General features: G+C 41.3%; 1 protein-coding gene across 1 annotated transcript in view; it reads right to left on the bottom strand.

Annotated features, from left to right (window-relative positions):
• The window catches only part of WNK3 (WNK lysine deficient protein kinase 3), a 121,938-nt gene that overhangs the window by 32,298 nt on the left and 65,248 nt on the right, over positions 1 to 24,392 (bottom strand). Inside the window, exons 11-12 of the mRNA XM_080653738.1 lie at positions 6,575 to 6,639; positions 2,456 to 2,603 (exon numbers count right to left, since the gene is read on the bottom strand). Of these exons, the coding sequence (XP_080509864.1) occupies positions 2,456 to 2,603; positions 6,575 to 6,639 (213 nt within the window). The remainder of the gene's footprint in view (positions 1 to 2,455; positions 2,604 to 6,574; positions 6,640 to 24,392) is intronic.

The raw sequence follows: 24,392 nt of genomic DNA, 5'->3' as shown, positions 1-24,392 counted from the left end.
GTCATTGATTTCCAAAACTCTCTTTAAAAAAATACTTTTTAATTGATTTCAGAGAGTAAGAGAGAGGGAGAGAGAGATAGAAGTATCAATGATGAGAGAGAATCATTGATTGGCTGCCTCCTGCACACCCCTTCCTGGAGATTGAACCTGCAACCCGGGCATGTGCCCTGGCCAGGAATAGAACCGTGACTTCCTGGCTCATAGATCGACGTTCAACCACTGAGCAATGTTGGCACTGCTAATGAAAATGTAAACTGGTCCAACATGTTGTTAGAACAGTGATCTAGCAACATGTAATTTTCATACTGTTTGACCCACTAATTCTACTTCTAGGAATCTAAGATAAGGAAAAAATCAGGGATATGTAGTACAAAGGTTTGTGGTTCCAAGGGTGTTTGCTGCAAAGACAGATGGAGACAGACAAAAAGAAAGAAACAGCTTAAAAAAAAACAGAAGGCATGATTTTATCTCTATACAAGGAACTATCCAAGGTAGCCATTTAATTTATTTTTTTAAAATATATTTCTTTATTGGTTTAAGAGCGTAAGGGAGAGAGAGAGAGAGAGAGAGAGAGATAGAAAAATCAATGATGAGAGAGAATCATTGATTGGCTGCCTCCTACACAGACCCTACTGGGGATCAAGCGCACAACCCAGGCATGTGCCCTTGGCCAGAATCGAACCTGGGACCCTTCAGTCCGCAGGCCGATGCTCTATCCATTGAGCCAAACCAGCTAGGGCAGTGGTCGTCAAACTCATTAGTCAACAGTGCGGCAAACCACGGCTCGCAAGCTGCATGTGGTTCACGAGCCGCAGTTTGCCGACCACTGAGCTAGGGCAAGGCAGCCATTTTAAATATGTTATTAAAAATTACTTAATGTGCCGAAACCGGTTTGGCTCAGTGGATAGAGCGTCGGCCTGCGGACTGAAGGGTCCCGGGTTCGATTCCGGTCAAGGGCACGTACCTTGGTTGCGGGCACATCCCCAGTGGGAGGTGTGCAGGAGGCAGCTGATCGATGTTTCTCTCTCATCGATGTTTCTAACTCTCTATCCCTCTCCCTTCCTCTCTGTAAAAAAATCAATAAAATATAAAAAAAAATTACTTAATGAGCCGGGCTGGTGTGCCTCAGTGGTTGAGTGTCAATCCATGAACCAGTAGGTCAAGGTTCCATTCTGGTCAGGGCACATGCCCGGGTTGCAGACTCGATCCCCAGTAGGAGATGTGCAGGAGGGAGCCAATCAATGATTCTCTCTCATCATTGATGTTTCTATCTCTCTCTCCCTCTCCCTTCCTCTCTGAAATCAATAAAAATGCATTTAAAACTCTTAAAGTTTGTGGTACAGACACAATTGGTTCTGAAAAAAATTTTAAATTTATTTAATGAAACAATAAAATATATATAATATACTAAGTTTTTTTAAAAGGCAGGATTGCCCTGACCGGTTTGGCTCAGTGGATAGAGCATCGGCCTGCGGACTAAGGGGTCCCAGGTTCGGTTCCAGTCGGGGGCGTGTACCTTGGTTGCAGGTGCATCCCCGGTGGGGGGTGTGCAGGAGCCAGCTGATTGATGTTTCTCTCTCATCGATGTTTCTATCTCTCTATCCCTCTCCCTTCCTCTCTGTAAAAATTAATAATATATATATATTTTTAAAAAGGCAGGAGATAAAATTATATATAAGGTTTAGCATCCATCCAAAACCTATACTATATTGATTAGAGATATGGGGTTTACAGTCTGATCTGGATTCAGGTCTGACTATGGCTTGCTAGTCGAATGACCTTGGGCAAATTACTATACCTCTCTAATTCTCATTTGTAAAGATAAGTATACTATCACACATCATACAAGATTATCAAAGGATTAAATGATAAAACAAATATATAACATTTGGGGTGTCTACCACAAAATAGTTCAATACATTTTCACTATTACTGGTACTATTACAATCAATGTAAAAGATGATACATACATACAGAATAAAAGAGATGAAACAAACTAAAACATTAACAGGTATTATATCTGAGAGTGCAAGTGATTTTTAAAAACATATATTTTTATTGATTTCACAGAGGAAGGGAGAGGGAAAGAGACATAGAAACATCAATAATGAGAGAGAATCATTGATCAGCTGCCTCCTGCATGCCCACCACTGGGAATCGAGCCCCCAACCCGGGCATGTGCCCTTGACTGGAATCGAATCCGGGACCCTTCACTCCATAGGCTGATGCTCTATCCACTGAGCAGAACCAGCAGGGGCAGTACAAGTGATTTTTATTTTCCCTATATTTCCCATGTTTAACAATTAATACATAATGCTCTTATTATTAAAAACTTTTAATGAAGGAAAAGTTAATTTAGAGAATCTCACAATACCCCACTTGCACAGTAACATCGCCCTTCCCTGACTCCCCAGACCTCTATGTGCACTTAGCCCACCCATGTTCACACACTGACCTGCAGGACAGTAAGCTGGAACTTGGTCCCCTTCTCTGGTCGAGGACAGGACACTCTTCTCTGTTTGATCCGATCCTGTTTGCCATTTCCACTTGGGTTATCGGGGGTGTTGTTGTTTTCCTTCACAGCTGCCACATCATGCTGCAAACTAGTAATTAAAAATACAGAAGCAACTTCTATTCAATTTCTCAGAACAGACATTCTTCTGTGATTCTCAAAACGCAATAGTTAACCCCAATCAGACTTACCAAATAAACTTTCTTCATGGGTAGAATCATTTTATACTGATATTAAAATTCTAAGAAAACCTCCCAATTTAAGATCATAAATAATGAGTTTATGGAAAATAAATAAGTAGTACAATATCTTTTAAAAAGTTATGACTTCACAATCCTGTAATGTACTAAAAGCAATTGAACTGTATACTTTAAATGGGTAAATTAAAAAAAATATATATTTTTATTGATTCCTGAACAAAAGAGAGAGGGAGAGATAGAAACATCAATGATGAGAGAGAATCATTGATTGGCTGGCTTTGCATGTCCCCTACTGGGGATGGAGCCTGCAACCTGGGCATGTACCCTGACCAGGAATTGAACTGTGACCTCCTAGTTCATAGGTTGATGCTCAACCACTGAGCCAAGCCAGTTGGGTTACCCAAGGATATCCGTTTCTATTGGTTTTTAGAGAGTGGAAGGGAGGGATGGGGGGACAAGAGAGGGAGAGAGGGAGCGGGGGGAGAGAAAGAGAGAGGGGAAGGGGGGGAGAGAGAGGAAGAGAGGAAGAGAGGGAGAGAGAGAGAGAGAGAGAGACAGACAGACAGACAGACAGACAGACAGACAGACAGACAGACACACATCCATGGGAGAGAGACACATTGATTTGTTGGGGCCAGGGATGGAACCTGCAACCCAGGTAAGTGCCCTTGACCAGGAAACGAACCAGAGACCCTTCCGTGTGCAAGTCAATGCTCCAACCACTGAACAACACTAGCCAGGGCTGCAGAGTTACTTTAAAATTCTCCATGCATCTCCCCTCAAAGTACAACTAAAAAATCTGGAAATAATATAGTAGACAATCACAGGAGGGCACTGATGGGACTCCCCAGAACTTAAGGAAAAAGACTGCAGCTTGGTATCTACCTTCCCAGTGACACAAGGCAGTCCACGTTTAGTGTCTCTTAACCCAAAGCCCAAAGGCAAAGGCAGCCCAAGTCTAGTGGTCTCCTGACCCCCAACCCAGCAGCAGAAAGGGTTCAGGTAAGCCCTTTCCTCCCCCTAATGACACTGCTGGCCACTCCACCAGCAGCATGTGACCTAGAGACCTGGCCTGGGACAGCGGGCCTAGAGAGTGCTCCCAACCCTTCCATCCAGAGGTGGGGCCCAGGAGAGGCAGGTGATCCAAGGAGACCAGAATCATACTCCAAGTACTGTGAAAACTAAATGGCCATCAGAACAGGGTGACGACTGCCTGATAAGCTACAATATTTAAATAGAGTCCAGAATCCCCTGAAATAATATCCAAAAGGTCCAGGAGATAAATGAAAATTCCCTGTCACACCAAAAACCTGGAAAAAGCACACTTTGAATGAGGAAAGACAGTCAGAGACACCAACACCAGAATGAATAAGATATTGGAAGTAACTGACAAGGATTTTAAAGCAGCCATCATCAAAATGATTCAATAAGTAATTACAAATACTCTTGAAGCACATTAAAAAAAATTTAAAATCTCATTAAAAATAGAATACACTAAAAAAGATCGAAATGGAAATTATAGAACTATAAGTACAACCACAGAAAAACAATGCATTGGAATGGGCATAATAGCAGAATGAATAGGACAAAAGAAAGACTCAGTGAACTTGAAAACAGAGCAATAGGAATTAGCCAATCTGAAAAACACAGGGTAAAACATTAGTTTACAACTACCAAATAATAGCACAATTATATATCTCATTATAATTTATTTCTTTACATTAGCTGGAATTTTACTCTATATTATTTCTTTCCTTTATTAATTCTTCTAAGTTTTTCTTAGAAACAGAAATCTACACTAATAAAAGAGAAAAATGCTAATTGACTGTACCTCCACTACGCCCACAGCCAATCAGGAGTGATATGCAAATTAACCCAGCAAAGATGGCGGGTAAATTTGCATACGCAGGCAGCGCAGGCAGTGCCCTATGCCACCGCCGGGATGCCAAGCCGAGATCGGGGACCGGGCAGGCGGTGGGGGCAGCACCCAATGCTGCCTGCCCGGGTCCAAGCCTCCCGCCCTGCCACCTGCCCAGGTCCAAGCTGCCCTGCGATCACGGGGCGAAGAGCCCAGGCCAAGCCGCCCCGCGATCATGGGGAGAACCGGCCAGGCTGAGCCAACCCGCGATCACGGGGAGAACAGCCCAGCACCCCATGATCACGGGGAGAACAAGCTAGGCAGAGCCTGGCCAAGCCGCCCCGCGATCCCAGGCGAAGAAGCCGTTTTGCTGACCAACCTGTGCTAGGGACCTGTTCGGGCGCGTGGTGCGGAGTCCAGGGCCTCTAGCCTGCAGCCACAGGAAGTCTCCCTCTCCCCAGAGGGAGGAGCACCAGCCAAGGTCTACCCAGCGGCCCGGTCCTGACTGCGGGGGTGAGTTTCTGCAGGCTGGGGTTTGATCCCCACGCATTAGCAGTAGGAGACCAGTGCCTTTGTTATTGCTGTGTGTCTGGGTTTTAATTGGACAAATGCCTGGTGGTCCCGGTCACCAGCTTAGCAAAATCTTTTAGGAGGAGAATTCTGTCTGGGTTTCCTCAAATTCCCTCAGCCCCTACTCATCCCTCTGTAAAGGCACAGAACACCTGAGGCCCTTAAATAAAAATCAGAGGTCTCCAGAAACAGTGGGCCTCTCTCATCACAGTCATTTGGACTGGATGGCATTTGAGTATTTATCTAGGCACCGTGACAGAGAAACACAAGCTCAAGTCATGATCTCTGCCCTTAAAAAATTCACAATCTTATTAGAGCGAGTGGATGATAAAAGCGCAGTAATAACATCAGAATGTAAGGCAACAATACAGAGAGGAACAGAGGCAATTGCTAGGATGGTTTTCCAATAAGTACAGAGTATGTGCTATGAATTAAATAAAGAAAAATGTGTGGAAGTAGCTGCTTCATGAGTATGGCATCCCTTCCTATTTTAAAGGAAGCTGAGTTCCATGTGAACTGTGTACTACGCTATTATATCTGAGGCACAGGACAAGGGAGGCCCTAAGTGTACTATGCTTTGATATTTGAGTCATTCTTTATTGTTCAATGTGATTTATTTCTGTATGCCTCAGTTTTGTAATAGTTAAATTACTAGAATAATACATCTTGCTATAAAATATTACTAGAAGATCAAATGATCAGGTGACATTTATTGTTATTTTCTATAAATGAACACAATCTCTGGTATGCTAAAGTGATAGGTATTATAGAAATATTCAGATAGAGAGACCTACAGGCTTGATTACAAGTGAGGATTACTATCACAACCCAAATTTATTGCTTAAAAAAAAAGCAGGGAGCCAACTAGAAACTGAACCAAATATAAGCCCTTGAAGGGCAAATGTAAATTGGATAAGCTTTGCTATTACAAGAGCAAGAAGAAAAAAATTCAGATGCAAGAATGAAAACCACATTGCATCTACTCCAAGTAGCTGATAAAGAAAAAGAATGGTATACTATGAAAATACTTAATACAGATTGTAAAGACATTTGTTCAAAGAGGATTTCCTAGAGTAGGTGATATTTCAGTTAATTTTTTTAAATGTGAAGAGGTTAGCTAGATAAGAAAAAGGTGTAGGGGTCCTGAATTGCAGAGGGTGCAGGCAGGGCTGAGGAAAACCCCCTCCGTGCACGAATTTCATGCACTGGGCCTCTAGTGTTATAATAGAACAAGAAAATGGTCAATAATTTCACAATACATGATCTTCATTAAAATAAAAAAGTAAAAAACAATAACTACTATTTTTATTGAATGTACACATAAATTCAAGAACACAAAATCTTCTCCAGTCATGATACAATGGGCCCCTAATGATTGCAAATACTTCAACATATCCTCATCATTTCCATGGTTTTAAATTTGAAGATACTCACCTTCTAACTAAATCCGGTTTTAGAATTGCTGCTTGTTGTTCAGCTGCAACCGGTTGGGATACAGGCTGTAAATAGTATAGAAATAAAACTTATGTTAACAGCAAACTTCAGGCTAAAGATGAAATTTGGTATTATTTCAGAAAACATACATGTTACATTTCTTCTTTTTTTAAAATATATTTTATTGATTTTTTACAGAGAGGAAGGAAGAGGGATAGATAGTCAGAAACATCGATGAGAGAGAAACATCGATCAGCTGCCTCTTGCACACCTCCTACTGGGGATGAGCCCGCAACCAAGTTACATGCCCCTGACCGGAATCGAACCTGGGACCTTTCAGTCTGCAGGCTGACGCTCTATCCACTGAGCCAAACCGGTTTTGGCTACATGTTACATTTCATATTTTGGTTAATTCAATAACCAGGAAGAACATCTATACTTTTGTATGTTTACCTCACATTTAAAAAAATATATATTTTATTGATTTCAGAGTGGAATGGAGATGGAGACAGAGATAGAAACTTCAATGATGAGAGAGAATCATCAATAGGCTGCCTCCTGCACACCCCCTACTGGGGAATGAGCCCGAAACCAGGGCATGTTCTCTGACCAGGAATTGAACCGTGACCTCCTGGTTCATAGGTTGATGCTCAACCACTGAGCCATGCCGATCGTGTCAGAATATATTTCTTTATAGTTAAAAAACCGGATTGATTGCTTTAAGAGATGGAGAGAAAAACATCAATTTGTTGTTCTACTTATTTATGTATTCACTGGTTGATTCTTGTATGTGCCCTGACTAGGGACCAAACCCACAACTACCATATTGGGACGACTCTCTAACCAACTGGACTACCTGGCCAGGGCAGAACAAAATAGCTTTTTAAAAAAATATATATTTTATTGATATTTTACAGAGAGGAAGGGAGAGGGATAGAGAGCTAGAAACATCGATGAGAGAGAAACATCGATCAGCTGCCTCCTGCACACCTCCCACTGGGGATGTGCCCGCAACCAAGGTACATGCCCTTGACCGGAATCGAACCCGGGACCCTTCAGTCTGTAGGCTGACGCTCTATCCACTGAGCCAAACCGGTTTTGGCTGAACAAAATATCTTGTAGAAGGAAAGAAAAGGTTGCAATCTGATACTTTTTTCTACCCAAATTATATTTCATTTATGAATGTAAGTGAAAGGTAAGTTTCACATACCCAAAGGATCAAAAATAGCACACCAAAGTAACCTTGAAAAATTACACAAACCCATTTTCCTAACTACAGAGGCATTTAGCAAAATTTAAGAATCCAGGATAGTTAAGTTGTGGTATAAAAACTGGTGCTGTGTACTAACACTATCAATCAGTATTAAGTCCAAATTATTAAAACTGCATTTCAAAATTGTACACATAAAAACTGAAAATGTAAAATGTATAGTATGATAAAATAAAAAATACCTTTCATACTATCCCCCAGAAACAGTAGTTTGCCTTTTCCTTAAATACTTTATATAGTAGTAATGCACAGGTAATCATTCGACTTATCTCATTCCACCAATCTCCCAAATTGAAGATTTCAACTGTGCTATTTTACAGGCTGGTTCCTTCCTGGAGAATGAGATCAACCAGAAAGGTCCCCATTCTTTCAACATGTTCCATGCTTTACCTAATTTACATTCAAAGGGGAGAAGGCTGAATAATGTCCCTGTAAATCAATCCAAATGACTAATGTCCTTGGACATTATGAAGCTATACAAAGCAGTGTGTGCCTTTTGTGAACATTTTTTTGACAATGTTCAGGAAACACACCCACTACTTAGACCAATTTCCCTTCAATTACAGTACAGTAATTTCACATAAAACCACTATTGTGCTAAATAGCATTTTTACATAAATGGTTTAATACCCTGAAAGCCAGAATCACTCTTTCTAAAGAAACCAGTCATAACTTTCGCAATTTTTACACAAAGATTTTCATTTAATGGAATTAACGGCTTTATAGAGGAAGTTACAGTGAAGATGAAATGAGGTGGCTTGCTTGGTCCTCAGTGTCAGTTCACTAACTGTAAGATTTACTCTGTTAGAATGCTTCAGAAAATGGTCTCATGATATATTAAAACCTTCTTTACCAGAATAAACTTGTCTTAATCATATTCACACACAGTAAGCCCACAGATGTTTCTCAATAAACTGAACTTGCAGATTCTTTGGCCAATTGATAGCAGCATTATAAACATCAACAAAACAAAGTCTATTCTTCATATAGTTTCTGTACTGTCCTAAAAACAGAAGAGCCCTGGCTGGTTTGGCTCAGTGGATAGAGTGTCGGCCTGAGGCCTTAAAGGTCCAGGGTTCGATTCCAGTCAAGGGCACATAACCTCGGTTGCAGGCTTGATCCCCAGCCCTAGTTGGGGCGCATGCAGGAGGCAACCAAATAATGTGTCCCTCTCATCATTGATGTTTGTATCTCTCTCTCTCCCTTTCTCTCTGAAATCAATATATAAAAAACCCCCACAAAAAACAGAAGAATAGAAATGTAACCAGAGACAAAGCAAACATCTAAAAGGCACTGTTATCTTCAGTAACTACCTTTCCATGGTTAGAATTAAAATCACCAAGTCTGAAGTGTAAAGATATTGTGTACTTCACTGATTAAGAAAGTGGAGCCACACGGCCGGTGTGGCTCAGTGGTTGAGCGCTGTCAACCCATGAACCAGGAGGTCCCTGTTTGATTCCCAGACAGGGCACATGCCCGGGTTGTGAGCTTGATCCCCAGTGGGGGGCGTGCAGGAGGCAGCCGATGGATGTTTCTCTCTCATTGATGTTTCTATCTCTCTATCCTTCTCCCTTCCTCTCTCTCTAATAAAAACACATTTATAAAAAAGAACGTAGAGTTGAAAATTATTCAACTGAGATCAGCTAGGAAACAGTAGGAAAACAGGAATTGCTAAGAACCACAATCTCCAGAGTGATTTTATATATAGACAACTCAGATATGCTAATATGTAGATTTATCTGTGAAAACAGTTAATGCATGATAACATTTTATTGACTCCTGATGCATTCAAAGTCTGAAATCTGGACAGTTCTGTCACTGCTTCTAAAGACGTATCAACAAAAACCCCTTCTCCTCCTTGTCAATACTAAACATTAACAACAACAAAAATCACTCAGTCACCTTTCTTTTATAATGTTAATCCGCATTATTCATGCAGATAAAAAATTCTAAGAGACTAAAGCAACATCATAACAAGGAATATATACATCTACTCTAATACTACAGTAAACTAAAAAAGAGTGCCATCCACAAATCATAAATGGTGGAGAATCTCCGAAGGAACAGAAACCAATGGATCACATCCATAGGGAAACAAAATCTATGGAAAAACTAAAGTTTAGAAAAAGATAAGCACCAAATTCAACAAAGATATTAGTTCTTTAGAACAATGAATTTCAAGTAGGTACTTAATGCTGCCTGGCAATCTTACTACTGTTCATTCTACCATTCTCCTAGGAAACTATTTTATAGCTTTGCCTCTTTCTTCAAACTTTTCTTTTTAAAATATATTTTTATTGATTTCAGAGAGGAAGGGAGAGGGAGAGAGAGATGGAAACATCAATGATGAGAGAGAATCATTGATCAGCTGCCTCCTGCACATCCCACACTGGGGGATCGAGCTGGCAACCCAGGCACGTGCTATGACCAAGAATTGAACCATGACCTCCTGGTTCATAGGTCTAAGCTCAACCACTTGGGCTTTCCTCAAACTTTTAATACCCACTTCCTTCCCAAACTCATGCTCAGAATATGGCTTTCTATCTATTTCAATGAGAAAATGAAAAGCAACAAAGAAGAGCATTTCCATAAGCTCCCACTACCAGATCTGCTCACCTAATAGCATTTGTGACCATATTCTCTGCCTTTGCCTTTATTATGGAAAAAACCTGTCTGGGCTCTTATGCTAAGGCCAACCCCTCTATTTAGAAACTAAACTTTAGCTCCTCTCACCTTCTCAAGGACATCATTCCAGTAATTCTCCTATCTCACCATATTTTCCCCATGCTCCTAAATCATTCCTTTTATAAACATGAGATTGTATCTCTATTAAAACAAATCTTCTCCACCAAGGCTTGTTGAGATGTGACCGATTATGAAGCTGGGGCAGTGATGAATAGGTTATGTCTGGAATGTCTTGTTGTGTAAAAGATAAGTTCAAAGAATGATGGGGACATGTCAAAAGGACAAAGGAACCAGCTTGAAGAGGATCCCACTAGCCAAATCTGAGATAGATGGTGCATCAAAATAAATAAACTCATAATCATTTAAAAACAACTTTTATTTAAGCGGAAATCAAAGCAAAAATTTTAAACTTCTTATAAATAAAGATAAAGTAAATAGAACACGAGTATTGGTATAAGAATGGATAAAGGTCAAAGGAACAAAACAGACAGTTGACAAATGACCCAAGAATGTATAGTAACTTCAGATATGATAGAGATGGCATTTCAGATCAGTGTGGAACTGATGGACTGTTTAATAAAAATGTCAGGAGAAATGTCTATTAACTTTGAAAAGACACAGCTAGATCTCTGCCTCACACAGCCCACAAAAAACAAAATCCAAATGGAATATAGAGCTAAACAAAGACAAAATATTTTCAGTATCAGAAGGAAGTACAGAATAATATTTTATGCTCATGAGCCTTCCTAAGCAAAATGCAAAATCCAAAAGCAAAAAAAAGGGGTGTGGTGAATAGATTTGATTGTATAAAGGATAAATGCTTCTGTGTGACAAAGGATTCTATAAGCAAATTAGGGACACAATTAGAGATTAGTATTAGAATGTATAAAGAAATCAGAGAAAAAGAGGAAGACCTCAATAGACAAATGGACAAAAAGATATGAATGGCATTTACAAAGAATAACAAATATTCAATAAACATATGAAGAAGTAAAACTACTGGGGCAGGGGCTGGGTGGAGGTGGGCAAAGGAGTGGGGGATGTAAGCACCTGTAATAGTGTCAACAATAAAAAAAAGGGTAAAAAAGTAAGCAACTACTGATACACATAACAACCTGAATGGATCTCAAGTCAATCTCAAAAGTTTATATACTGTATGATTCTATTTATATAATACTAGAGGCCCGGTGCACGGATTTGTGCATTGGTGGAGTCTCTCGGCCTGGCCTGCGGGGATCAGGCCAAAACTGGCTCTCTGACATCCCCTGAGGGGTCCCAGATTGTGAGAGGGTGCAGGCCAGGCTGAGGGACCCCACCGGTGCACAACTGGGCCGGGAAGGGACCGCGGGAGGGCTCCAGGGCATGTCCGGCCCATCTCGCCCAGACCCAATCAGCTAAACCCCAGCAGCAAGCTAACCTAGCAGTTGGAAGTCTGCCCCCTGGTGGTCAGTGTGTATTATAGTGACTGGTCGAATGGTCAGACACTTAGCATATTAGGCTTTTATTATATAGGGTTCTTGAAAAGAAAATTATCATGATGGAGAACAGATTAGTGATTGCCAGGAGTTAGAGGTGGGGAGGGAGGGTGTGACTATAAATGGATAGCTCAAAGGAGTTTTTAGGGGTGATGAAACTGTTATCACCTAATTGTGGTGATTATTCTATAAATCTATACATGAAATAAGTTAATAGAACTACAGATACACAAAATAAATGAATGCATGTGGAAATTGGTAAAAGCCAAATAAGGTTTATAGTTTAATTAATAGTATTGTACCAATGTCAATTCCCTGGTTTTAATTATTGTACTATGGATACATTACATATATATTGGAGAAAGCTGAGTGAAGGGTACACGGGAACTCTGTACTCTTTTAGCATCTCTATGTGAGTCTAAAATCATTTCAAAATAAAAAGTTAAACATAAATAAACATATGAAGATATACTCATCATCTCTAGTACTCAGGAAATTCAAACTAAAATAATATATTATTTTTCACTCATCAGCTTATCAAAAAACATCTGAATTATCAAACACTGACAGTAAGATTATACCACTGGCTGTAGAAATTTTGAATTGGTCTAGTCCAGGGGTGGGCAAACTTTTTGACTCGAGGGCCACAATGGGTTCTTAAACTGGACCAGAGGGCCAGAACAAAAGCATGGATGGAGTGTTTGTGTGAACTAATATAAATTCAAAGTAAAGGAGCGGAGGGGAGAGCAAGAGAACCCTCTGCTCTTTCGGCTCCACGGACCAGATAGAACAGCCGAATGGGCCGGATCCGGCCCGCGGGCGGTAGTTTGCCCACGGCTGGTCTAGTCCCTTGGGAAAGCAATTTTGTAACCCTAATATATAAAAACCCAGGGTCTGTAACATCCAAAACAGCTAGACCAACCGGAAGTCAGTGCTGACTGCCCACCACTGCAGGTGTGGCGACCCAGCACTGACTGCTGAGGGGGCTTCAGATCAGGCCCGAAGAAAGGCTCAGGGAAAGAGAGGCAGGATCTGACCCGCAGCCTCCGTGGCAGCTGTTCATCAGCCCTTGCTTCTCTCTTTCTATCAGGGCCTGGCCAGCAGCCGCGCCTCTCTTTCTCTTGGGCCTCCACTGAGGCTGCTGATCAGCCCCTCTCTGATCAGGCCCATTGATAGGCCCAGAGACGCTGACTGGCATAGAAACTAACCAATCAGAACCAAATCTGGGTGAGCTGCGAAGGCAGAACCTAAGGTGGGGACTGAGGAGGGGTTTTAAGGGCAACAGCTATTTGGTGTAAGGTGTAAGAAAGCGGTTCAATTTTTTAATGACTGGTTTGGCAGTAAAGTGCATATGGCTGGCTATCAGTCCAGATATAGGGATTATGTATTTTTGTCTGCCAAGAGCATCTCCTCCTGATGAAAAAGGCTCCCCCCCCCCATTTAAGCAATCCTATCCTATATAATCTATACTACTAAAAGAGTAATATGCTAATTAGACCGGGTCGACTGGCAATCTTCCAGAGGTCCGACTTCCTTCCAGACAAAGCCATGGGGGTGGGGGCCAAGGCAGAGGCCCTAAGGGGCAATCAGGCCGGCAGGGGAGAGCAGTTGGGGTGAGATCAGGCCGGCAGGGGAGGGGACGTTTGGGGTGAAATCAGGGCAGCAGGGGGCAAGATCAGGCCAGGAGGGGAGGGCAGTTAGGGACAATCAGGCAGGCAGGTGAGCAGTTAGGAGCCAGTGGTCCCAGATTGTGAGAGGGATGTCCTGTGGGATTGGGCCTACACCAGCAGTTGGACATCCCCCAAGGGGTCCCCAACTGGAGAGGGTACAGGCTGGGCTAAGGGAACCTCCCCACCCCGTGTACATGAATTTTGTGAACTGGGCCACTAGACTTACATAATAAAAGCCCAGCAACCAAACAGCAGAATGACCAGAAGGACTGGTTGACCAGTCGCTATGACATGCACTGACCACCAGTGGGCAGATGCTCAATGCAGGAGCTGTACCCTGGTGGTCAGTGTGCTACCACAGTGGGAGTGCCACTTGGCTAACTGGGTTGAGTGGCTGCTCCCACTGCGAACCCTGGGTCGATGGGTAGGAACCTGGGCTTCAATCGTCGCCTCCTCGCCCCAGACTCCTCCTCCTCGCTCTCTGCCACTTCCTCCAGACGCTTGCACCCCAGAGGCTGGGAGGTGGGTTCGTGGCCACCGCAGGACTGAGGACTACTCCACTGCCTCTCAGTGCTATTGTCCCTGGGTCCAGCCCTGACCGGTTCCCCTGGAGAGGCGAATGCTCTGGCTCCACGGAAGATGCCGGACCAGAGAGCAGCCACTCAGAGGGCGGGTCCATAGCTGCTCAGCAGACCAGGATGAGCAGTGCTCCTACAGCGGGCTGATCCCCGCAGGCCACGCCCCCCACCAGTGCATGAATCCCATGCACCGGGCCTCTAGTATGTATTAAATTAAAAAATGTGTAGAACTTATGGTCCAGTATTTTTGCTCCAGTGCCTCGTCTAGTATGATCTACTATTATAACATTAGTTTAAATAGTGAAAAATTGGAAACAGCCAAAATGTCCATCAGTAGGTGGAAGAGCTAAATAAACTGCAGTGTGGTCTTACAAATGAATACTATAGGGCAATTACAGAAAAGCAAGTATATCTCTATGTAGTAACAGAGACATATCTCCAGGACATATAATTGAGTAAAAAAATACAAAGTGACACATATGATAGGATCTCTTTTATCTCTTTTGGAATGGTGCTTAAAACCATTCCAAACCAGAAAACAATACTATACGATCTAAGGGTACATATCTATGTATGTAACTACACTAAAACAAATCTGGAAGGATGTCCAGCCAGCATTAACTTAGTGGTTCAGCATCAACCCATGAACCAGGAGGTCATGGTTCAATTACCAGTTAGGGTACATGCTCAGGTGGTGGGCTCGATCCCCAGTGTGGGGTGTGTAGGAGGCAGCCAATCAATGATTCTTTCTCATCATTGATGTTTCCATCTCTCTCTTTCCCTCCCTCTCCCTTACTCTCTAAAATCAATAAAAAATATATTTAAAAAAATTTTAATCTGGAAGGATACACACCAAGCTGAAAACAGAAGGGACAAGGACACAGGGAGGTCAAATGAGACTTCTCTGCCTTGTTTTAAATTATTACCAGGAGTATATATTGGCTTATTACCTAAGTAATTAAATTAATCAGAAAAAGATTTTTAAAAAGAATGCAAATATTGTGGTAGAGAATCAAAATGATATTAAAACACTGTACTGAGTAGAAATAAACCTGCATAGAAAAATGCTGAGGTTGAGTATTTCTCTCCAGAGGCTTAAAATAAAACCATCTAAACAAATGTTTGATTAGACCACAATGTCAACTGAAAAGGAACCAATGTCAACCACCAAAGTACTAATGCACTAATACTATGACATCACAGAACAGGAGGTAAAAAGTGCTGACCTCAGCAATAGATAAAAATTAGAATAAGTGATTTTCCCTATTTCTGGGTAAAACAATCAAAAGCACAGTCGACACATCTGAACTCATGATCCGCTTTGTCTCTCATAAGCCCTATTGCTACGTGGGGAAATAAAATGGAGAAATAAGAATAGATATTAGGTTGTCCACCAATACAAGTTCATTATCAACTTAGAAGTCCTGATTAGGCAACAAGAATGATGAACATAAACAAAGGATTGGTCTCCCATTGATAGCAGGCTGATAGCAATATATACAGCCATTTTTATTTATTTATTTATTTTTAAATATATTTTTATTAATTTCAGAGAGGAAGGAAAAGGGAGAGAGAGAGAGAGAGAGATAGAAACATCAATGATGAGAGAGAATCATGGATTAGCTGCCTCCTACACGCCCCACAATGGGATCAAGCCCACAAACCAGGCATGTGCCCCCAATCGGAATCGAACCCGGGACCTTTCAGTCCACAGGCCGACACTCTATCCACTGAGCCAAACAGGCTGGGGTGCCATTCTTATTTATTAATTTATTCAACAAGCATGTTAACAAGCAACTATTTGTGTCCAACACTGTGCTAGGTGCTAGGAATAGAGATAAATCAGGTACAGATCTCACTGTAAAGAATTTTCAGTTTTATTGGGGGCACAGACACAAAATATAAGCACCGCCTGCAATGTGACCCAGCTGAAGAGCCCTCTCCCCTTTGCCTAGGGCTAGGCCCTCCTAGGCCAGTGATCAGCAAACTGCAGTTTGTGAGCCACATGCGGCTCTTTGGCCCCTTGAGTGTGGCTCTTCCACAAAATACCACGGCCTGGGCGAGTCTATTTTGAAGAAGTGGCGTTAGAAGAAGTTTAAGTTTAAAAAATTTAGCTCTCAAAAGAAATTTCAATCGTTGTACTGTTGATATTTGGCTCTGTTGACTAATGAGTTTGCCGACCACTGTCCTAGGCAGTAAGAAAAACCGCCAATTCACTCCATTCCTCTGTCATTAACTCTCCAGGGTTTACAGATGGGCATATAGTGGTTACTTACCTCAATTAAGTCAGGGATGCTATTTTTCAACAACAAAAATGAGGAAAGAGAGGTTCTACTTCTGGAAGGACCCCATCAGAACCCTGTAGTTACCAACAAAAAGTGCTGGACAAATATAAAAAACAACTGCCTGAAGGCATAAGAGAACAACCAAAAGCAGGTAGAAACTGATAGGAAGGCGCCACTTGGAAGAAAGGAAGGACAGTGGATGGATGAGTTTGCCATTTTTAGGCTTTTCCTCTGAGGGAGGGCCCTACAGAAGCTAAAACTCAGAAAAAAACCCATATTCTTATAAGACTGAAAACACATATTCTTGCAATATACTCAAAACAGTATAAATATAACAAGAAAGAATCCTAAAAAATTTGCAAGTAGCTCACAGGAAGACAAGGAAAGGGAAACAGAGGAAAGAGAAACATAAGGAAGAAATCAAAAGCAAATACTAAGGAACCAAAACTTATTTTAAACAGAAATGGTTTAAATATATCAATTAAAAGGGAGACACTGGCAGAGTGGATAAAAAACCAATTATATGCTTTCTACAAGAAACTCACTTCAAACACAAGATAAATAGGTTGAAAGTAGAAGGATATAAAAAAATATGCTGACATTAATCAAAAGAAAGCAGGAGTAGATCTGTAATATCAGATAATGTAGACTTCAGAAAAAAGAAAATTGCTAGGGATGAAGAGGGACATAATATAATGACAAAAAAATCAATCCACCAAGAAGGCACTGCATCCTAACTGTGGATGCACCACACAAGAGGCCTTCAAACAAATGGGGGGAAAAACAACTGACCTAAAAGGAGAAATACATAAATCCACAATTATAGTTAGGAACATCAACCCTACTCTCAGCAATTGGTCGAACCTCTAGACAGAAAATTAGAAAGATATGGAAGAACTGAACTACCAACTAATGTAAGATTCAAAAAATCCTCAACAAAATATTAGTAAATTGAATCCAATAATGTACAAAAAGGATGATATATCATGACCAATTGGGTTTGATGCAAGGGTGTTTCAACCTTCAAAATCAGTCAATATAACACATTTATCAATAGGTGAAATAAAAATAGTATGAGCTTACTAATTAACACAGGAGTCGGAATAATGGAGCAACACCTCAACTTGATAAAGAGCATGTATAAAAAATCTATACCTTATAATAGTCCTAATGGTGAAAGACTTAATGTTTTCCCCGAAGTTTGGAACAAAGTAAGCATATTCATTCTTACCACCCTTATTCTACACAGTACTCAAAATTCTAGCCAGCACAATAAAAGAAAAAATTAAGAACTAAATGGCAGAGTTAAGAAAGAGGTTAAACTGTTTCTATTTTGGAGATAATATGATTGTCAACAAAAACAAGTTTCAAGAGCGTCGGCCTGCGGACTGAAAGGTCCCAGGTTCGATTCCGGTCAAGGGCATGTTATCTTGGTTGCGGGCACGTCCCCAGTAGGGGGTGTGCAGGAGGCAGCTGATCGATGTTTCTCGCTCATCGACGTTTCTAACTCTCTATTCCTCTCCCTTCCTCTCTGTAAAAAAATCAATAAAAAATATATAAAAAAAAAAAAGAACCCTCCTAGAACTAATAATAAATTCAGCGAGGTCATAGGCTATAAGATACATACAGACACATACAAATAAATTTGCTTTCTATATACTAACAATGAACATGTAGAAACTAAAATTAAAAAATACCATTTTACAATCCCTCCAAAGAAAATTAAATACTTAGGGATAAACTTAGGCAATAAAAGCAATCAAAGTAGACCTAAATAAATGGAGAAATATACTGTGTTCATGTACTGGAAGACGAAACATAATAAAGATGTCAATTCTCCCCAATTTATATATAGGGTTAATCAAATTCCTATCAAAATCCCAGCAGGATTTGTTGTAGACAAGCTTATACTAAAATTTATATGGAAAGGTAGAAGTCCTAGAATAATTAAAGTAATCTTTAAAAAAAGAGGACAGCCGAAACCGGTTTGGCTCAGTGGATAGAGCGTCGGCCTGCGGACTGAAGGGTCCCGGGTTCGATTCCGGTCAAGGGCATGTACCTTGGTTGCGGGCACATCCCCAGTGGGAGGTGTGCAGGAGGCAGCTGATCGATGTTTCTCTCTCATCGATGTTTCTAGCTCTCTATCCCTCTCCCTTCCTCTCTGTAAAAATATCAATAAAATATATTAAAAAAAAAAAAAGAGGACAGTGGGAGGAATCACTTTCCTAATGTTAAGATTTTCTATACAACTACATAATCAAGACCGTATGTAATTAAGAGAGGGATAGACACAAATGCACTAAACAAAATAAAGAACCCAGAACAAGACCCACACAAATATGCCGAACTGATTTTTGACAAAGGTATAAAAAGAATTCAACAGGATAGTCTTTTCAACAAATATTATGGCACTAGATCAATTATACATGGACAGGCAAAAGAAAAAGAAAAACCCTCAATCTAAACCTCACATCTTATACAAAAATTACAAAATAACATAGGTCACATGGATCATAAATGAAAACCCATAAAAATTTTATAGAATCCCTATTAAAATTTTGCTAGACATTTTTCTGGTAGAAATTGTCCATATGATTCTAAGATTTATGTGGAAATGCAAAGGACTTAAGAATATACAAAAAATCTTGAAAAGCATAACAAAGTAGAAAGATTTGTACTACCTAACCTCAAGACATGCTATAAAGCTACGGTAATCATGACATTGTGGTTTGGCTTATGGATGGACAACTAGATCAATGCAATAGGTTATATAGCCCAGAAACAGATGAACATTTATATGGTTACTAGAGGCATGGTGCACCAAATTCATGCATGGGTAGGATCCCTAGGTATGGCGGGCGATCATGGCCAATCGGGGCCTTATGGCTGCTGACCAGGGCCTCCCTTCCCTGACTGCTGGCTGCCAGCTGGGGCCTTCCTTCATTCTGCGCCGCCCCCTGGTGGTCAGTGCACATCATTGTGAGCAATTGAACTCCCTTTCTCCTGGATAGAACTCCAGATGGGACAATTTGCATATTAGGCTTTTATATATAGATTTTACTGTTGACAAAAGTACCAAAACAACCCGATGGGAAAATGAAATCTTTTCAACAAATAGAGCTTGAACAATGGGATGTTCATGCGGAGAAATAAAAAAGGAAATTTGATCCCCTACTTCATGCCATTCATAAAAATTAATTCAAAATGAACTATAAATCTGAACATAAAACCTAAAACCATAAAACAGGAGAGTATCTTTGTAACGTGGTTGTTGGCAAAGGTTTCTGAAGCCACAGAAAGCAATATATCAGTTTGATTCATAATAGCAGAAAGCTAGAAAACTCTGGTATTCAAGAATAGTAAAATGCATTAATAAATGGAATATTACTTGGCAGTAAAAATAAAAAGAACAACCTACTGATACACACAACATAGATTAATCTAAAAAACATGTCAAGTAACAGAAGCTTTACACAAGAGTACATACTGTATGGTTCCATTTATATGAAGGTCTAAAACAGGCTAATCTATGGTGAAAAAATCAACAGTAGTGGACTGTGGGGAGATGTAATGGGGACTGACTGGGAAGGGGCATTTGGAACTTTCTGCAGTAATGGCAGTATTCTATATCGAGTGGGCAAGTTACATACAGCATGTAGGCCAAATCTGGTACACCACATGTTTTTGTGAATAAAATTTTACTGGAACATGGCCATGCCTATTCTTTTGCATTATTGTCTATGGATGTTTTCATGCATGCAATATGAAAGATGAGTTGTTGCAACAGAGACTCAATAGCCCACAAAGGTTAGAACAGTCATTCTAGAACTTTACAGAAAAGGTTTGCTGCCCTAGCCCAGTGGTCGACAAACTCATTAGTCAACAGAGCCAAATATCAACAGTACAACGATTGAAATTTCTTTTGAGAGCCAAATTTTTTTTTAAAATATATTTTATTGATATTTCACAGAGTGGAAGGGAGAAGGATAGAGAGTTAGAAACATCGATGAGAGAGAAACATCGATCAGCTGCCTCCTGCACATCTCCTACTGGGGATGTGCCCGCAACCAAGGTACATGCCCTTGACCGGAATCGAACCCGGGACCCTTCAGTCCGCAGGCTGACGCTCTATCCACTGAGCCAAACCGGTTTCAGCGAGAGCCAAATTTTTTAAACGTAAACTTCTTCTAACGCCACCTCTTCAAAATAGACTCACCCAGGCCGTGGTATTTTGTGGAAGAGCCACACTCAAGGGGCCAAAGAGCCGCATGTAGCTCGCGAGCCGCAGTTTGCCAACCACTGTCCTAGCCGGTTTGGCTCAGTGGATAGAGCTTTGGCCCATGGACTGAAGGGCCTGGGTTTGATTCTGGTCAAAGGCACATACCTCAGTTGCAGGCTCCATCCAGGTTCTGGTCAGGGCATATGCAGGAGGCAACCAAACTGATGTTTCTCTGTCTCTCCCTCTCTTTACTACTCTATCTAAAAATCAATGGAAAATATCCTCGGGTGAGGCTTAACAAAAAAAAAAAGGTTTGCCAACATCTGTTTTATATTTTGATAATGGCTTAGTTTACAAAGGTGTCAAAACACTGAATTAGCTGTAGCTGGTTTGGTTCAGTGGTTGAGCATCAACCTATGAACCAGAAGGTCAAGTTTTGATTCCTGGTCAGAACACATGCTAGGGTTGCAGACTCAGTCCCCAATAGGGAGCATGCAGGAAGCAGCCAGTCAATGATTCTCTCATCACTGATGTTTCTAGCTCTCTCTCCCTCTCCCTTCCTCTTTGAAATCAATAAAAAATATTTTTTAAAAAACTCACTGAATTAGCCCTAGCCAATTACTCAGTGGTTAGAGTGTTGGCCTATGAACTAAAGGGTCCCAGATTCAATTCCAGTCAAGGGCACATACCTTGGTTGCAAGTGCAATCCCTGGCCCTGGTCGAGGCATGTGCAGGAGGCAACCAATCAATGTGTCTCTCTCACATCAATGTTTCTCTCTGTCTCTGTCTCTCCCCCTCCCTTCCACTCTCTCTAAAAATCAATTGGAAAATATCCTTGGGTGAAGATTAACCAAAAAAAGATTGTCATAAGGGTGGGCTGGAGGCAAGTTATAAGAGGTCAATGGGAGAAAAGGGGGAACATATGTAATAGTTTCAAGAATAAAGATTTTTTTTAAAAAGTCACTGAATGACAATCTGTGTATTTCACTGCACATAAATGTAAACTAAAAAATATACACAAATACTGAATTTTAGTCAATGATATACATGCTAAAGTATTTCTGCATAAAGTATACTGATGTCGGGAGATGAAAGCAAGATGGCGGCATAGGTAAACACCTAAACTGCTGCCTCCCACAACAATATCAAAACTACAACTAAAAGACAAAAAGGACACCATCCAGAACCACAGGAAGGCTGGCTGAGTGGAAATTCTACAACTAGAAGGAAAGAGGAAAGCACATTGAGACTCAGAGGAGCTACAAAAGGCTGAGGTACGGAGACTTGCATGTGGAGAGGACAGGCAGCTGAGTGCGTGGCTGGCATTCTAAAGCAGGAGGGAGACAGAAGCTCCAGACTGCGCTGAACTCCAGCTCTGGGTGAGTTTCTGGGAACCCAGACTCATTCGGGGAGAAACTGGACTGTCTGGCAGCGGGCGAAACTCGAGGGCAGCTTTCTCTCAGAGGTGCTTGCAGCAATTACCGAGAGACACTGTGACCCAGGGGCCTCATAGGGCAGGGCTTTCGGGAAGCCAAGGCTGTCTGCTCCACACTGAGACTCCACCCCATCCAAGCTGAGCACAGAGGTTTTTGCAATTTTGCAAGTCTTATCCCGTAAGGGTGTCTCCAGCACAGAAGTTCTCCCAGCGTAGACACAGCTGATCCTCACAGCCAATTGGCCTGGAGGTCAATTCCTCCCAGTGATACCAACAACAATCAAGACTTAACTACAACAAGGCTGTGCACACAATCCACAAAGGAGTGCACCAAAAGTGTCCACCTCAGGTAACTGGGGAGGCTAAGCCACTGGCCCTATAGGACACTTACCACACAAAGCTACTCTACCAACTCAGGGAAGCAGCCAAAATGCGGAGACAAAGAAACAGATCACAAATGAAAGAAATGGAGGAAAGCAAACGACTGGATATAGAGTTCAAAACCACAGTTATAAGATTTTTCAAGAATTTTCTAGAAAAGGCCGATAAATTTAGCAAGACCCTCAAGGATATGAAAAAGGACCAACTAGAAACTAAACATACACTGACTGAAATAAAAAATATTATACAGAGATCTAACAGCAGACTAGAGGACCACAAGAATCAAGTCAAAGAGTTGAAATACAAAGAAGCAAAAAACACTCAACCGGAAAAGCAAAAAGAAAAAAGAATCCAAAAACTTGAAGATAGTGTAAGGAGCCTCTGGGACAACCTTAAGCGTACCAACATCTGAATTATGGGGTCCAGAAGAAGAGAGAGAGCAAGATACTGAAAACCTATTTGAAGAAATAATGACCGAAAACTTCCCCCACCTGGTGAAAGAAATAGACTTACAAGTCCAGGAAGCGCACAGAACCCCAAACAAAAGGAATCCAAAGAGGACCACACCAAGACACATTATAATTAAAATGCCAAGAGCAAAAGACAAAGAGAGAATATTTAAAGCAGCAAGAGAAAAACAGTTAGTTACCTACAAGGGAGCACACATATGACTATCAGCTGATTTCTCAACAGAAACTCTGCAGGCCAGACGGGAGTGGCAAGAAATATTCAAAGTGATGAATAGCAAGAACCTACAACCAAGATTACTCTACCCAGCAAAGCTATCATTCAGAATTGAAGGTCAGATAAAGAGCTTCACAGATAAGAAAAAGCTAAAGGAGTTCATCACCGCCAAACCAGTATTACACGAAACTAGAGGCCCAATGCACAAAATCTGTGCACTCAGGGGGCTCCCTCAGCCTTGCCTGTGCCTTCTCACAGTCTGGGAGCCCTCGGGGGATGTCCGACTTAGGGCTTTTGGCTGAGCAGTGCTCCCTCTGTGGGAGGACACTGACCACCAGGGGGCAGCTACTGCATTGAGCGTCTGCCCCTGGTGGTCAGTGTGTGTCATAGTGACCAGTCATTCCGCAAGTCAGTCGATTTGCATATTAGCCTTTTATTATATAGGATGCTGAAAGGTATTCTTTAAGAAGAGGAAGAAGAAAAAGGTAAAGATAAAAATCATGGCCCTAACCGGTTTTGCTCAGTGGTTAGAGCACCGGCCTGCAGACTGAAGGGTCCCAGGTTCAATTCCGGTCAAGGGCATGTACCTTGGTTGCAGGCACATCCCCAGTAGGGGGCGTGCAGGAGGCAGCTGATCGATGTTTCTCTCTTATCGATGTTTCTAACTCACTATCCCTCTCCCTTCTTCTCTGTAAAAAAATTAATAAAATATATTTTTTAAAAAAAGATAAAAATTATGAACAACAAATACATGTCTATCAACAAGTGAATCTAAAAATCAAGTGAATAAAAAATCTGATGAACAGAATAAATTGGTGAATATAATAGAATCAGGGGCATAGAAAGGGAGTGGACTGACAATTCTCAGGGGGAAAGGGATGTGGGGGCTGCGGGAAGAGACTGGACAAAAATTGTACACCTATGGATGAGGACAGCAGGGGAGGGTAAGGGCAGAGGGTGTCGTGGGAACCGGGTGGAGGGGAGCTATGGGGAGAAAAAAGAGGAACAATTGTAATAATCTGAACAATAAAGATTTATTAAATTAAAAAAAAAGTATACTGATATCAGCAGCTTTAATTTTGAAATGTACCTGAAAAATAAGATGAATTGATAAGCACAAAGGGATAGGTAGAGCA

This window comes from Plecotus auritus (assembly GCF_963455305.1).
Source record: "Plecotus auritus genome assembly, chromosome: X".
NCBI lineage: Eukaryota > Metazoa > Chordata > Mammalia > Chiroptera > Vespertilionidae > Plecotus > Plecotus auritus.
This window is presented reverse-complemented; position numbering and strand designations above follow the sequence as displayed.